Raw genomic sequence first — 18,365 nt, forward strand, 5'->3', positions numbered from 1 at the left:
AGAATAAAAGAGTTTCCTGTTTAGTTGGTATATTAGTCACTTTCTCATTTCTGAAACACAATACTCAACACCCAAAAATTAAAGGAGAAAATATTTTGGCTCTCAGTTTGCAGAGGTTTCAGTTCATAGTTGAATGGCTACAAGGCAGTGTGGCATGGAGGAGGGCCCTGGCTTAGGAGGCTTGCTTATGGCTTGGCCAGCAAAAAGCAAAAAGAAGACTCAAGGGAGAAGAAAGATCCTTCCAGGCCATGCCCCCAATGTCTCAGATCCTCCTGGTCAGGCTACTCCTCCCACAATCACATTTGGCCATAAACTGATCAGTGGACAAATCTACTGAAAACTTACCAGGTTCCCCCTAATCTAGTCACCTCCCCAAAGCCCTCCACATGAGGCTTTGAGAAGACATCTAGATATAAATGATAACAGGGGAGAAATAATCCTGTTCAACAGTCCTTTTAGTACCAGGCAAAGATCTTTCTGAAGATTAAAAATTAAAGAAGATAAATAAGTACCTAGCATGAAAAGCCTAATTGGTGTTAATTTTGCTGTCCTCTTCCTTCCAGAGGCTGGTCCTATTTTCTCAGATTTTTGCCAGGGATAAATTATGCCCCTTAGGAACTAGGGTAGTAGATAGTAATTTTTGGCTGACAGTAGGGCTAGGCCCAGGCATAATTGTGAAATGTGTTGATTTTCCTTTAAATTGGTCTTTGATCCTTTTGTACTCTGTCACTCATCCATTGCTTCATTCATTTATAAAAAAGAAACAAGATCTCTTTATATTCCCTATGCTAGCCCTAAACTCCTGGATTCAGGTAGTCCTCATGCCTCCTGAATAGCTGCACTCAGTTCTTTTTTGTCATTCATTTTTAATGACTATACATACCTGAGTTGCTCATGGTATAAACTTTGTAAGCATTATTACAACCCAAAACACTATATCAACTCAATTTTCATAGCTCTTATAGTCATGTGCATGACTGTTAAGAATTAAAGAACAGTTGTTAAAAGTAGTACAGGTTGAGTATCCCTATCCTGGAAACCCAAAATGCTCCAAAGTCCAACACTTTTTGAGTGTCAAAACGATGCCACGTGGTATTGGATTAAATCATTTGAAATGTATTTCTGTACCACAGTTTAAGCTTCAATAAAAGTTTTCTTAATCAAAATGATGTCGTAACTGAGAAGTTTCACATTTGACCTGATTTTGACCCAATGTGACAGATTGCAGTCAGAATACAGGCACGCTAAAACTACTATATGAAATTACTTTCAGGCTATGTGTATATGGTATCAATGAAACATAAATGAATTTTGTCATTAGACTTGGGTCCCATTCTCAAGAATCCTCATTATGCACTTGTAAATGCTCCAAAGTTAAAAAATTTCCAAACCTGAAACTCTCCTGATGCCATACATTTAGGATAAGTGATGCCTGACCTGTAAGGATAAAAATAGTTTAAAAAGATAAAGTAAAAATAAGTTGCAATTCATTTTAAAAGATAAATTAAGGAATAGACCCCTGTGAAGGACACGGGCAGGAGTATATAGGTAGTGCCCTGCTCTTTTATTTTTGAAGATCCCTGAAGTCTTGTTGGTACATTAATACTAATTTTTCCATCTTACACTCATATTGTTATTCCAGCTACTGTTAATAAGTAACCATGAAGCTGCAGTGATAAGTGTGATATTTTTCATAATATCAGGTTATTTTGCCAATTATTGGTGGTTTGTTGGGTTTTATCCTCCTTTTCTTTGAAGGTCCCTTCAAGCTGCAGCTGCCTTAGTACTTTGATTTGAACATCCAAAATGAGTTCAGCACACACTTGCATGCTTCTTACAGTCATCATGCTTCAAGCACCAAGTAAACTATAGAAAAAGAATCCCTAACAGTTTATACAATAAGCAGTGTAATTACTCAACATAGAAAAATCCATTAGTGTTCTTGTTGTCAGGGGAAATTGTGGTGTGGTATATTATACTGACTAGCTATGTAGAGTATTATCTCATTCTATTATTAGCTTAGGGGTGTATTTTGGTACTGAGAGCTGATGGCGGTATTCTAGTAGATTTAAGCATATACCACTTAGGAAAATATTTTTGAGATAACTGGTATTATAATTAGCAATGCTAGGGCCAGCAAGATATCTCAGAGAACTAAGCTCCTGCTTAGGCAAGCACAAGGACCAGGTTCAATCCCGGCCCCCAGGCACACTAAGCTGTCCACCAAGACTGGGCATGGTGGTACATGCCTGTAATCCCAGCACTGGGGAGGCTAAAAACAGGAGTATCATTATGAGTTCAAGCTGTGTAGTGAGACCTGTACCAAATACATTTTAAAAGAAAGCAATGCTGATGACATTAGATAGGGTATATGTACACCAGATAAAATTTTCAAGCTTCTAAACCTTCCTTTTGCTAATTTATAGCTCCCTTTCAGTGCTATTTTTCACTTCTCAGTGTCTCTTTCCTCTACCCTAAGAACTATAAAAGAAAAAAAATTCTTATTATTAGTGTTTGACTCTCTGATAAGTTATCTCTGATTTAAAATCATTTATCCTCTGCTCTTGTCTGTTCATCACAATACCCATTTCTTTAGGTTGAATGATCGTATCCACATTTGGAAAGAAAGCAAAGTGATTTAATTATGTTATGTTCATGCATGAATAGTTGACTGAGTCACCCTGAAATACTGATGTATAGAAAGTTGTAGCTCCTTTACCTGAATGAATATTTTAACTATTTTAGACAAGCATGACTAGTAAAAACAAATTCAGGCTAAGCAGGAAAAAATGTGTGGATGAAGAGAGTAATGATATATTGCTGCCTATTGTGAAACTCTGACCTAACCTTCTTTTCACTCTCATGGGAAAGACAGTAGTGCAACACAGTATGCTTTTCATCAAGACAGAGCCTTGCAAGTAATCCCTGTCCATGCTCTAGGAAACCTTGATTCAAGTTGATCATCTCTATGAAATGTATTTCCCATTTTTTATTTAAAATCTTAGCCATGGGCTGGGGAGATGGCCCAGTGGAATAAGTGCTTCCATGGCAAGCGCAAGAGCCTGAGTTCAATCCCAGGTTCCGCCAAAAAAAATAAATAAAATCTTAGCCATTTAGCACTTTATAGCGTTAGCTACTGGCAGATGTGTGCTAGAAATTAAACTTTGCACTTAGATAAAAAATCTGCAGATACTAAATCCTTTAGTGTCTAAAAAAAATCAGTTATCCATACAAAAATTATATCCAAAGGAATCAGTTTAAGAACATGTTGATTACCCTCCTATTATCTTCTTTTGAAATGTTTACATTTTTCTCTTTAAAATTAAAAAATATATATTGATTTTAAGTTTTTGTCATAGGCTTTTTATTTCTAGAAGGAATCAGCTGTCCATAGGGTCTTGAAGATAGTTTTATCATTGAGTTTGACAGTAGTTATGATTGTGCCAACAAATGTGTGGTATAAATAAGATTTCAGAATCTCTACCATGGACACTGTACCAACTGTCTTCCTTCAGAGTTTTATCAAGGGTTAAGAACCTCCTGCTTGGGCTGGTAAGATGGCTCAGTGGTCTAAGGCACCTACTTAGAACAAGCTAAGCTAAGCAAAACACAGAGACCGCAGTTCAATCCCCCAGCACCACATGCCAGCCAGCCCTGCCCCCTGGTGGGCTGAGCTGGCCACACACACACTAAATAAATAAATAAATCTTAAAAAAAAAAGAACCTCCTGCTTTTTTCCTTCAGTTAGCCACTAGGCATTCATGTAACTTTCCTTCCATAGATTGGATTGCTTGGTTATGTCTACACCAACATCAAACTAGTTCCACTTCCACACTGTATGGACTGGAACAGCAGGTTATGTATCTTCTCTGTTAGCTTCAGTCTCTTCATCTGTAGTATGGGTAATAGTACTTTATCTCAATGTAGTGCAAATTGACTGAGATAGTTTTATATAAAATTAACAGATAATTTTATGTAAAGCAAGGTCATAGAATATACTCTAGTAGTATCTTAAATATTATTATTATACCCAAAGGAAAACTTTACTAACATATGAGAGAATTCTAACAAAGCAAGTAAAGACTCAGTGAAAGAAAAACTACAAAGTAAGCCCATAAAAAGCAAGAGGAAGGTATTCAACATAAATTAGTGAATTAGAAAATGGGGCGGAGCAAATATATAATATTAGGAAAACAAAACAGGTTATAACCACAGATAGGAAGGAATTTAAAATATAACAACTGAAACATTTACAGGTGAAATAATAAAATTAGTGGAATTTGCTTCAAAATAGATACGGGAGTAGGGAGACATGAGTATATAAAACAAAACTGGTTAACTGGTTATACCAGTCTTTCTGCTTCTAGGAGTGCCTGAAATTTTCCTGATGTTCAATTTCAAAACCTTAATAGACTACCAAATGTAACTGTATACTACTATGAGTCTTGCCAAAATATGGTTTTAAGAAAAGTTGAAATTGTATCATTAGAAAGAGGAGAGTAAAATCTCTATTCCTATAGCCATAGGAGAAATTTGTAGCATTAGAAAATGAGCACCACCAACTCACTCCTCCTATAGTTCCAGACCCCAGTGATTTGGGAGAGAAATCTCTGGAACTTTAAAGAAGTGCATCTTTTAAAAGTATATCACTCCTGGGCTGGGTTTTTTAAAATTAAAGCACAGAAAAATTTGATCACTATCCAGTTTATTTTATAAAGTTAGCATAGACTTAAAAATGGAAATTGGCACAGAGAAGAAAAACATGTGCTAATTTAACTTACGTGTGTGAGAGAGAGAGAGAGAGAGAGAGAGAGAGAGAGAGAGAGAGAGAGATAGGGCTCAGTGGTAGAGCTTGTGCCTTCCATAAACAAAAAATATATATAAATTGAAAAATCTTACAATACTTAAAGTCAAGCATAGAACTATATTAAAACAGTAGACAAATAGCTGAATTTGATACTGGCAAAATAAAAGGGCAGTGTAGAGAAGCAGAGAATTGAAATGTGTTATGTACATGTACCCAGTTCCCAACAAGGATGTAATCATTATGTACTGCAAACATTATGTACTGCAAATCATTATGACTAATAGAAGTCAAAGTAAGAAATATTTGGGATTTCCTCGTGTAGCTCAGTAGTAGAGCACTTGGCTCTTACCCAAAAGTTCTGGGTTTCAGTCCCCAGCACTGAAAGAAAGAAAAAAAACCTAAAACTGTAATTTTCTCAGAAACATAACATTGGTCAATATTATGAAATCTATTTATCTAAGTTATCAAATCATTTGGTCAAAGTAAAAGTAGGTGACAATATTAATATATAATAAAAATATTTCTTATAAAATTAAACATTTGTTCCTCTTTTAGTAAAAAGGAAATGGTCTGACCTTAGCCTGATACGTTTAAAACCAAATATTTATATCCTATCTGAGTCCTTTCATGAGTACATTCCCTGAATCAGGGTCAAAGGTATTTATTAACATTCGCCTTAAGCTCCATAGACTGAGAAGTTTGGGTTTTATTCAGTGATAAAAAGTTCAGTGAAGAGTTTGAGGCAGACACATAGCCTGGCTGATTTTTCTTCTAAGAGTATTCTGATTCCGCAAAGTGAAAGGATAAGAAAGGGAAAATTTGAAAGCAGAAGAAACATGCTTCTGACAATGCAATTCTACTTTTAGAAATTATTTCTCTTTAAGTGTGAATATGCACAAAGGATGAGACATTAACAGTGATAGAGACCAAATGCCCAATGATAGTGTATAGCACATGTTGGGCAGTTATTAACAATGGATTGAAGGTTATTTCATAATTGTACAAGGGTCAAAAAACTATTACCTATGGGCCTGCCACCTGTTTTTGTAAATGAAGTTTTATTGAAAAATGGCATCACACATTCATTTTTCTACTGCATTGGCAGGACTGACAGAAACCATAATATCCTGCAAAGATTAAAATATGTACTAGCTGGCCCTTTACAAAAAAAAAAAAAAGGATAACATGTAGTATGGGGGGACTCACAAAAAACTAGAAAGAAAATCTCCAAAATAGTTTTTTTTTTCCCTTTTCTCTCTCTCTCTCTCTCTCTCTCTCTCTCTCTCTCTCTCTCTGTCTGTCTGTCTGTCTGTCGGTCTGTCTTCATTATCTAAGTTTTCTATAATGGGTCATATTGACTTTATAATAAAAATTAACGTTGTTATAATAAAGTAGGTCTGAGAAAGTAGCATAGTGGTAAACTACTTGCCTAGTACGTGCAGGGTCTCACGTCAGTTCCCAGTGCAACAAGGTGATGTTGATGATGTAGTACAGTATATGATAAAGTAAAATAGTACAGTATATATAAGGTAAAAGTGAAAATATTTGCTGAAATTTAGTAAAATAAATTTTAAGAGATTTAATTTAGAGGCTAAAAAAACATATAAACAATATGTACTTTCATGTATACAGCTATACAAAGTAGCAGCCCATTAACGTAAGCTATTATTATCTGCTATTTGATTTGGGAATACTAAGTATGAGGTCTGTTCTCAAGATTAAAATGATGCAGACAATGTATGTGCTTAAACAGGAACTGATTCCCTAAAAGATGGACCAAAGGACTTTAAGAATGCATATTATGATTAGGAGATAGATAGCACCTACATGAAATAGTTGTTAAAGTGGTGAGTTTAATGTAATTATAAGGAATTCTAGGCACATGAACTAGTCTCTAACTTTGTCAATGGGTGTCTTTTGAGGGATTTTGTTGGTGCCTAAGGAGATTTTTTTAATATAATCAAATCTGTATCAGTACTTACTTTCTTGCCCTCTGCATTTTCCAAATATCACACGTCTTAACATCTCTCTGTGATGTAAAAATGCCACATTTATTCTTTTCTGCCACTCATTTTGTCTTTCATATAACCATACCACACTTTTTAATTAAGGTATCATTTTATCCTGGGGAGATGTATTTCAGATTATGGTTTCTGAAATATTGCCTATTTTCTTAGTGCTAATATTAAAGAACATACATAGTAAAACATGAATTATTAATCTGCATACTAGTGGTAGTTAAAGTCAATTTCCACTAATTCCTTAAGGTTCTTTGATTGCTCTTGTTTAAAAGTATTACTTTAATTTTTTTCTTCATATTCTGGAGGGACTTAAAGTTTAACATATCAATACTTGGTAGAAAATATCTGTTCCATGTTATGCCTAAGATGTTTGAATATTCAGATAGTGAAGTTAAGCTCAACTGTCTGTGTTGTAGGGTAACAATAATAAGCTTCTCTTCTAGAGGGTTAACAACTTAAGTTTACAGACCAAAAATTAGAGAAAAAGAAGGGCTGCAAGGACAGCCAACATTTTGGCCCTAGCCTTTCAAGGTCAGTGAGGACTTGGGACATAGGAGATCCTGTACTGTAATACCATGTAACTCAGTTATGTCCCAGATTTTCTAATCAAGGAGACTATGGGACCACTGAGGAAAGTGATTGTGATGTAGAGCATGCCTAAGGAGAATCACATGGAGAGAAAACTTTCTGTCAGACTTCACACAGAGCAAATTGGTCAAGCAGTGGCTGTAACTTATCCACATGGCTTGTACTGACAAAGGATCTAAAAACTGTGATACAGGGTTTCAGGATAAATCCTGAGGGGATCTGACTGACCTTATCAGATACAAAAGTTGTATTTCTTGTTACATAGGTCTTGCTTTATCTTGGTCTTAACCATCCAACAGAAAAGTATAAAAACGAGGTATAAAAATAAAGCCATATTAATATGCTGAGCTACAAAAGGCTCAAGTCAACAACTTCTGACATTGCCAGTCAAGTGGAAGACCCACTACTATTATGGACTACTGGACTATTTTGGAATAGTTTGCTGAGTTAACACACCTGTAATATTCAAATGATGGAACTAAACAAAAAAGGAGATACAGATGAATGTCCATTTTGTATCTGTGTATTCAAAATGGTTAGATAGATCTATAGTTACATTCTCTTAATGAATAGAGGGATTTGTTCTAATAGTGTTTGTAAATAGGATATCATGTCTGCATGTTGTACAACAAATAACCACTAGGAAGGCAGTATGCAATGTGTTAATTATTGGAACTATCCTACCAATTCGATTTGAAACTGTCTCATTGCTATTTATTTCTCAATAAAATTATGGGAAAAAAAGAAAAACAGTTGGCCAATAAATATATGGGGAAAAATGAATAAGTTTATAGATTGGACTTTTTAAATTTACATTTTGTCACCTAGGAATTGAGTTTTAGCAGGGGGCCTTCAAGTCTTTACCTTGTTTGATAATTGATGTTATAATTAATGTAAATTTAAACATAATTTACTTTCATTCAAGATGAGAAGAATTTGTCTTTAAACAGTGTAAAACTTTTGTGCACATGGTCTTCATTTTCTACCTATAATTATACAGTTCTTTACTGACAGGGAACACCCACGACATGTCTATATATAACCTTAAAATCATCTTCAGGCCACGTCTGGAGTGTATGGGTAAACACTCAAAAGGGTAAAAACCCACATGTGCATTAGCGACTTTTATTGTTTTAATCGTGGTGACTATTTTCAGTTGCTTTAAAAAGTCATAGTTAATAAATACCGGCATTTGTCAGCATTCTACAATAATAACATTTATTTTTACTGGCTATGAAAATTGCCGGGACTGCTCTAAACCAAGAGAAAACATTTCAACAGGATTTGGCTATCAGCAAATCTGTTTCAGTTTCCTGTTCTGACCTCCCTACCTGTCATCTACTTTAGTGCTCCTGCTGGCAGATTGCTCCTTTCTTTTACCACAGGAAAACTGTCCAGCCTCTTTTTCTAGCATTTTCAGGACCCGCCTGACAGGAAATTTTCTAATTGCCGGAACAGCTGGTAGGAGAAAACTTTGCAGAGGCTTGGCCTTCCCTTTCTGACTTAAGTTTTACCGTCAGAAATTCCTTTATCACCAACATGGTTTATAGCCATGTTTAAATTTTTGTCGTTTCGTGTTCGCTCTATACAGGTAAGCTTTCTTCAATTCTTTTAAAGAATAAAATGTTTTAACTGGAACTACCTATAATTATGCTAGATGGTTATTCTATTTTATATGTTAAACTTTTAAAAGTTCGAAACTACTTTTGATAGAACTTTTAAAGGACAGTATTTTTACTTATTAAAAGTAAGTCACATAGGTTTATTACACATTTCAGCTCTATGTAGTTGGTCAACTTAATTTTACTTCAGCTTTTTCATGCTGGAATAATTTTTATCTTGCCAGTGTTCATAACTTCACATAACAAAACAAATGACTTTAACTCTCAGTATTAAACCAGGATTGAAGGGAATTGCAAACTTATTAATTTTAGGAGATTATTATTATGTAAGCAATATTTTGGCAGGTTGGAGACTGTTATTTTAAGTAGCCAAGAACTTAAAAGCAGATTTCTACTGAAATTGGTTCCTGTAAAGACTTGGAAATTTTAGTGCAGCTCTATATTGAAGTAACCTTAAACAAGTAATTTTATCTGACTTAGAGTAGGCACAATTTTCCAAGAATTACTTTGTTAAAAGTGGATTTGGTGGATGATAATTTGCAGTATATTTAATCTAAAATCCTGCCAAAATCAGCTTGATATTTTGCCATGAGAGTTGTGCTATCCGACTGTACTTTAAGGAGAATTAAATTTGCCCATTGAGATTCCCACTTGGAAGAAAACTGCTTTTCAAGGTAATTACTGAGAATGTTAATCTGGATAACTAGCAATGCTGTTTTCTCAAACATACAAGACTCTTAAAGAATTTAATTAAATGAAACATGCTGAGTAAATTTATCATTCCATTGACATATGAAGTTAATTAAATTTGATCAAAGCATAATGCTAAGTAATTTTTATGCATGTTGGTAATCTAGAAAAAAAGAAAGTTAACATCTTTAGAAAGAAAAACTATATTACAGAACTATAGGTATTTATGTAGAGAGTGAGGCTTCATCTGCTTTAGTTTAGAGTTATCTTCGAAAGGGGTAAGTTGTGCAGTTTTTATTTGTAAGATCTTTTTATGTTACCACTGAAAAAATTTTACATGTCCATGCTTAGAAAAGTTTTTTTCTTGACTTTTACCAAGGAACATTCAAAAATTTTATTTCAAGCTTTAACGATGTTTTCTGACATTCAAAACAATTTAGAAAATAGAAATGCCTCAAGAACACACTTCCTGATGCAAGGGAGGGGAGGAAAAAGGAAATTATGTATACAAGCCAGGGCATAATGCCAGATGTTGAATCATTCTTTAAAATCAGTTAATATCACCAGTTTGTTTTCTAAATGTTAGTGTATTACAATATAAGGTTTTTAAAGTAATGCAACACACAGTATTAATTTGAAGTCCCTTTGTATTTGAGCATCAAGAGTATAAAGGGTAAGGAAGGGGCTGGGGAGATAACTCAGTGGAATAAGTGCTTGCCAGGCAAAGACAAGGTCCTGAGTTCTATCCCTGGTACCACTAAAAAAAAGATTATAAAAGGTGATAATTTTAAAGACTATCTAGGAATGTTAGTCCTAGTCTTTTAGTATCTGTCAGCTGTGGGTTACAAATATTTTTGTATTTTATTGAGAAACAAATATCAATGAGACAAATATCTATAAAAGATGGACATATAGAAGCATAGTACGGGACTATGATAGTTTCATGACCAGTCGCAAAATTTTGCATACAATCAGATCTTTGCTATCAAGTGAACATACACTTTGTAGAATTATTAGATGGATTTTTAAACTATGTTTTAAGAACACAAAGTAATGCTGGGCATGTTAGCACATGCCTATAATCCCCACACTTGGGAAACTGAGACAAGAGGATTATTTTAGGCCAGCCTGGGTGGCATAGTGAGTATAAGACCAGACTGGACTTTAGGAGACTGTGACTCTAGAAACAGAATGCACAGAGTAAGTTTTTATGTGTATGTGTGATAAAAATGGGCAAGTATGTGTGTTTCACTGAAAATAGAGTTATACCAAATAATATGAAAATGTGAGATTCTCAGAATAATTATATGTGCCCTACTTCATTAACAATTCTTTTTGTGATAAAATTATAACTGCTTCATTATATACTTATAGGAAAAAACAATTTTATAAACTTTCAAACTATTATATGTATTCGTGTGACATTCATTTCAGTAACAGGCAAGTTAGTGATACATGTTTGTCCCATGTGCATATTAATATATTCATGGCTTACCAGTGTCTTCAGAAACTTTGTATTCCTCTCTGTATCCATCTTATTGGATTCCAGGTATGAGCTAGAACACATTGTTGCTTTCCTGCCTGTTGCCCAAGATTGTCCAACTATTAGTGGTACGTCCTAGTTGAACTGTAGATCATTTATAAAATACTCATGTCCCCATGACGTGGACCAAACCAACATTAAGAGATTGTTTTATGGTTGGCAAAGTTCTGTAGGAGCTTCTTTTTCCTTTCACCACTCATTTGTAGAAGTGAGCACATTAGTATGTCCTAGTATAAGTTTTTGAGAAATATTTATAATCCTGTATATTGCCAAAATTCTAAAGGTATTTTAGAAAATGTAAATTGAGCTCAATTGTATGGAATACTACAGTAATAAAGATAATGAACTTTTATATTTGTATAACATTTGAATTTTTCTAATAGTACTTATGTACCTAGAAAAAGAGCATTGTATTCAACAAAACAGAAAGGATACTCTGACAGACTTATATTTCTGGTTTTGTTAGATTTTTCTCTTTATATTGTTTTTTTACTGCAAATATAATATATATCTTGATTAAATAAGGTATACCTTATTTTCTGGTCTCATTATACGTAATTAAAATCCTATGTGCACTTAAATATATTTTCTCCTCTTCTTATGCCTTCCCTCAGATATGCTGAAGTGTCTACTTATCTTTAATCTTTTTTTTTTTTTGCGGAACCGGGGATTGAACTCAGGCCCTTGTGCTTGCCAGGGATTTAATCATTTGTTAACCTGAAGGCTTTTTACTTTTTCATTTTGCAGAATAGTCATTTTTTATGTCTATTTCACCATCCAAATATTAAATCTTTTTTGATTTTGTTTTTTTAGAATTATTTCTTTCTTCTCTTTCAGAACCTAAGTTATTATTTCAAGCCATTAAAATTATAGTGTGCTTTCTTAAACAGCCTTTAGGTTAGATCTCTCCATATTTACCTATGAATATTTTTCAGGCTCTCTCCCCAGTAAACAGAGCTTTTGTATATAGCATTTGTTCTGCCTAGTACAGCCACAACATGGCATTTACTATAGTCTGTTATTTTCAGACTTCTTTGCACTGTCTGCCCTCCCTCTGAAACTATGCAGTTATTTCCAATAGAGAGACTGAAGACCTGGAAATACTCAGTGCTGACACCATGTAGCAGTTAAATTGGACTACATAATGGACTTGTATAATTCTATCTCTAGTATATAATTTAAGGGTATATTTTCTATGTTTGTGTTTCCCATCAGTTGGTAGATCAGTAAAGGGTAGTTTTTGTGTATTAATTTGAAGTTTTCTAATGTTATGCTAAATTAAGATTTACTTGATTTCTAGCAGGAAAAAGTAGTTCTGGTTGACTCAATGTTTTCTTCCCCTTACATTTACTTCAACAGGAAGAAGGCAGCATCAAAGAAATTGCAATCACACATCATGTAAAGGAAGGACATGAAAAAGCAGATCCTTCCCAGTTTGAACTTTTAAAAGTATTAGGGCAGGGATCATTTGGAAAGGTAAGTCATGAGTGTGTGCTTTTTAAAAAAGTTGTTTGTAGAAGTAGAAAGTAGAGCAGTGGTCACTAGAGGCTAGGAGTAGGGAGAAGGGGATAGAGTGAAATTATATAGATACCAAAATATATTTGGTTATATAGTAGAAATATGGTACAATGCCCTAAAAAACAGTAGGGCAACTGTAATTCACAATTTTATTATATACTTTGTTCAGAACTAGCAGGGCATGGTAGTGTATGCCTGTCATTTGGAAGGCTGAGGCAGGAGGATCATGAGTTCAAGGATAGTCTGGGCAACTTAGTAAGCTCCTGTCTCTAAATAAAAGTGTTTAAAAACTAGAGATGTAGCTCAATGGTAGGGCACTTGACTAGCATCTTTGAGCCTGAGTGGGATCCCCTAGTGACACAGGCCTGTAATCCCAGCAACTCTGGAGGCTGAGTCAGAAGGACTGGACAACTTGATGAGATCCTGACTCAAGGTAAAACATAAAAAGGGCTGGGAATATAATCTAGTGCTGAAGCACTTGCCCAACTGAGTTTAATCCCTGATAACTACAAAAGGAAAAGGAAACATATACACAAAGAAAAAACTAGAAGAGAAAAATTTCAAGGTTCCAAACATAATTATAAATGTTTAGCAAGAAAGAAATGCTAAATACTCTAATTTGATCATTACATATAGAATACCTGTATCAAATTATAATACCATAGCCAGATGTACAATTATTATATATCAAATATATGTATATGCCTGTATTTGTGTACCTTACAGAAAGAAAAGATAAAGTGTAGGTTAAAAAGTCACAAGGAACTGAAAATGGGGATAAGGAAAGTTTGATTTTTGGGATTGATGTATATTTCATATACATGGGAAGATGGACATATTTTATGAAATACCACCATCCCCTACCAGCAGTGTTTTCCATGTTGTTATATTTCTCAGCATCAGTAAGTGTGGGACATGAATAGTCATTCAAAAGTGCATTGTAAACTTCAGAAAATTTGGTGTACTTGCTTCATATTCATTTTATCTTCAAGACTACATGACCTATCTAATTGTGCTTATGAATTTATTTAAAAAATCATTTTTCTTGATATTCTCACCTCTTTTTGATTCTGTGAGGTTGGAAAGTGATGTCTTTAAAAATGAGTATATATTTTACATTCTATAGCATCTGTTTTGTTTGGTGGTGCTGTGTCATACCACTGGTCTACATGGCCAACCCTTTTCATTTTTTTATTTTCAATCAAGGTCTCAGTAAGTTGCCCAGACTGGCCTCAAACTTCCAGCTCAACTTCCAGAGTGCCTGGAATTAATAAACATGTACCACAATGTCTAGCTGTGTTCTTTAATATTAAAAATATCTACCAAAGCTACCAAGTAGTTGCTCCAGAAGATAAGACATCTTTATCAGCTTTCTTCAAATAGGCCTTGTCCCCGTGCTGCACACCTCAGGGGTACACCTCAAGGGTGCAATTTTTTCCTCCATTTTAAGAAAAACTAGTAAAATTACTGCTACTAGGTCTATCTAGACCAGTTCTCAACAAGCGGAAACTTCTGAGATTGCATTCAATTTTTACATGCAATGATCCCTTACCTCTTCTCTATGATGAAACATTTGAAGATATCATCCTTTGCAAGCTTCAAAACATTACCAGTGTGGCATTCTTGTATATTTTAGTGGGACCATTTAGCAATTCTTGGCTAATGTAGGTAGTTCCTTACAGTTGTTAATTTCTTTCAAGCCCAAAGCATACTTTTAATCCAAATACATACCAAGTAGCCAGCAAAGCATAATGGTTGCAGCTTTAGATTTTAGCTCAGCCAACCTTGGGTTTAGTTTTTTCTTCTACATACTGTGTATTCTTGAGCAAGTTATTTAACCTTTTGGGGCCCCATTTTCTTCTTCTTGCTAGACATTAAATATTGACATTCCTTCAGGCTTAATTCTAAGCTGCCATCCTTATTGATTTGCTCAGTGCCACTATCTTAATTATAACTCACATACTGCTGACATAACAGGTTTTATCTCCAGTCTGAATTGTTCCTCCAAACTCAGAACACCTAATAGAACTGTTTACTTTTCCTTCTATTTGTCCTTCTTTCTTTTACTTTCAGTGCTGGGAATCAAACCCAGGGCCCCACACCTCCTAGGCAAGTACTTGCTCTGCCATGAATTATAACGCCAGCCCTTACTTATTTTTCCATTTTGCATATCTCAAAGGCACTTTAACTTCAGTACGTTTAAGACCAAACTCATGATGTTCTTCTGTCCCCAAACCTATCTTATTTCATTTTTGTCTGTCACTGTGAATGATGTCCAGTTAAGCAAGCCAGATATCAAGCATTCTTGACATCTCTTTTAAGCTTACCCCCAACATACATGCACATGTGCAGGCACACATAGACACATCATGCACTCCCCACCTTGGTCAATCTGATCTATTATCATATTCAGTTCATTTAGTAAAGATTTCCCGTTATGACAGTCTTCTCCTTCATTGCCACCTTTCTAGCACATGCTGCCACTTTTTCTCCCTGGTATATTAAAAGAATCTCATTAAGTAGGCCTTCCAAACTTTATTCATGCCTCAATCCATCATTGGTATGACAGTTAACATGAGCTAATCATATCCTCTACCTCTTTAATAGCCCCTCTTTTATTTTATGAAGGGGAAAACTTCTTGAGATGGCAGAGGATCCCTTCAGTCTGACCCTTATGTACTTCAAAAGCATTATTTTATATGCTTTTCACTGTCTATGTTTTGGCCATATTGATCACCTATTTTTGGTGCTTATAGATTCCAGGTTCCATCCCACTAGGAAGTTACCTTGGTTACTTTTCTCATTGCTAGGACAAAATACCTGATAAAATTAAGGAAGAAAAGGTTTATTTAGCTAACAGTTTGTGGAGGTTTCAGTCCATACTCAGATGGCTCAGAAGTAGAGTGGCATATTGAAAGAGGCCAGCAGTTCATGGTGACAGAAAACAGCAAGAGCAAAAAGGGAGGAGCTGTGACAGAGAGAAAGCCTCTTTCGCTCCCTCATATTGCATTCAGGCTATCTGCCCCAGGGTAGATATAACTCTCATACCCATAACCCCAGCGTTGGCTCTTGAATTAATCACAAACTCTAGAAGCCTGTCCCATGACTGCATGAGCATTTGGGGGGCATCTAGACACAAACCATAACAAGTCTTTTTCTCTGCCCAACAAAACTTGTCCTGCTTCCACCCCTTCCCAACTGACTAGTTCCTCTTGTGCAATTGTTTGACTCTCTCCTACCCTCAAACTATATATTTCACGAGTGCAGTCGCCATGCCTCAGCATAGTGCTTAGCATATAATTATGCAAAGAATTAATAATAGTTCTGGCCTTATATACAATATTGAGAATTAAATGATCAAGGCCAAATACACAATAAAATCTGGTATTAAATTGTATTAACATACTATTTGATAAACCTGAACAAATGTATTTCTTTTTATATATTAGATTTCAGGGAACACAATATTTAAGATCCTAGGAATTAGCATGTTTCTCCCTTTATTTCTTTTAAAATTTAAATACCTATTAAACACCTGTTGTTTGTAAATAGAAAACATTAAAAATAGGCTGTCTCCTTTATTACTCATCCTAAAAAGCCAGTTTAAGCCAAAGTAACAGGAATGACCTGTCAGAGCCTAAAATAGCTTCATGAAAGTGTCAGAATTGCTGTAGTGGAGGAAGATCAGATAGCAGCTGGAGCTGCTACCGCTTCTGCTGAGCATAGTTGGCCACTGGCCAAAGGGAAAAGATACAGAATGCTCTGAACAGAAGCCCAGGACTGGGTGACTGACCTAGATCTTGTCCTAATACCTCCACTGTGACACCAGGCAAATTATTTAACTTCTCTAAGCTCTAATTTGGGCATCTATAAAATAGGCCTTAGCAGGCCTGCCTCCCAAAATTGTCATTATGATCTATTACAGGTGCTGGTGGAAATACTGTGAGCTTGATCTATTACAGGTGCTTGTGGAAGTGCTGTGAGCTAAAGAGTGCTGGAAAGTGTTAAGAAAATGCTTTCCAAAGCTATTGAAGAAAGTTTGGAATTCAGAAGGAGAATTTTTCTTGTAGAATGAAACAAAGAATATTAATTGGAGAATCTTAAGGATGAATAAATATCAGATAAATTAATCTCTACATAATTAAAATTTATTTCTGACCAAAAATGTTAATCTCATAATGACCTTTAATATTTAAATAGCAATCTACCTTAGAACCTCCTCTATCTAAAGAATATTTTTCTTTGGCTAGAGTGGCTCCCCACAACTGACTGAAAAGAGCTAGAGTAGAGCTTGGTGATGGAGAAAGGACTTAATTATAGTGGAGCAGCACACATTTACCTTAGGGTGTCTGTGGGAGTGGGAGCTGTGGTGCTCTTCAATTGATTTCATTTCTCATTGCCTTGACACTGTTTCTCATACCAAGACAGTCTCCTCTTGGATAGAATTAGTGGAGAGAATCATTTTATGTTTATGTGCTCATAGTCTGGTATGTTCAGTAACTGAGAGCTGACCCCCAGGTTAATTCTTGACTGTAATTGCTTCTCTTCCGAAATTTGGTAGCTCAAGAGGACTGCTACAAAAGAATGGATAGAGGGCTGGGCATGGTGATACATGCCTATGATCCTAGCACTCTGGAAGGCTGAGGCAAAAAGATCACAACTTCAGGTCCAGCCTCGGTACTTTTAACAACAAAGCAAGATCCTATCTCACAAGGGAAGTGAGGGACAGAGCTGGAGATGCAGCATAATAAAGAGGCCCTGGGTTCAGTCCCCATTACTGGAAGAAAAGAAAAAAGAAAAACATACTTGCCATTGGTTCATCGGTACTGAGTTCTGTTCTATGCTGTCAACATGTCGAGATTTTATTGCTACATACATAAAGACCTTTGGGGGCCTGCCGGTTAGCTAAATTGTTTAAGCGCCTTCTCATGCAAATGCAGTCAGGCGCAGGAAACTGTGCTTTGATCCCCACCTCCACCTGCCTTACCAGACCCTGCCTTAAGGCAGGCTGAGCCAGCAAAAAAAAAAAAAATCGTTCTCATAAAGACCTTTCAGTGCACAAGGGTGATGAAAATATACAGTGAATGTTCAATAATGATTTAACAGTTTACCCCAACCATCACCACAACAGCACATTTGTTTACATTATGACTATCAAAAGTATTGCCCAGACAGGTGTCATTTCAATCAGTGAATTCTTGTATGGAATAAATTTGACAAAATTGTCATTTTTGTATATATCCTGTTATATTATAAAAAGGATACAATTTTTGATGATCCTGTATTTAAATAATTAGAATATAAGTGACTAGAATTTTTAAAATTTATTGCAGTAAAAGACACAGTGCTATTAATCTCCTTCAAAATACTACCGTTTTGCTTAGAACACACTTGCCACATCATTTTTGCCACTTGCTGAAGCAGTTCTGGAAGTCCTCTTCCCTGAGTGTCTTTGCAAGATGTGATCCAAAATAATGGCAAATGCTACTGCTGATTGCCATCCAACAGAAAGGAGGCTCACAAAAAGTATGTGTCTTTAGCCATGCTATTCACTAGATAAACCACTGTGATACCTC

General features: G+C 35.3%; 1 protein-coding gene across 7 annotated transcripts in view; it reads left to right on the forward strand.

Moving 5' to 3' along the window:
- Positions 1-18,365, forward strand: part of Rps6ka3 (ribosomal protein S6 kinase A3) — a 101,912-nt gene that overhangs the window by 39,531 nt on the left and 44,016 nt on the right. For all 7 annotated transcript variants that reach the window (XM_023709013.1, XM_023709010.1, XM_004625656.3 and 4 more), the window contains one exon: positions 12,631-12,747. In XM_023709013.1, coding sequence (XP_023564781.1) covers positions 12,631-12,747 — 117 coding nt within the window. The remainder of the gene's footprint in view (positions 1-12,630; positions 12,748-18,365) is intronic.

This window comes from Octodon degus, unplaced genomic scaffold (assembly GCF_000260255.1).
Source record: "Octodon degus isolate 3935 unplaced genomic scaffold, OctDeg1.0 scaffold00010, whole genome shotgun sequence".
Lineage (NCBI taxonomy): Eukaryota > Metazoa > Chordata > Mammalia > Rodentia > Octodontidae > Octodon > Octodon degus.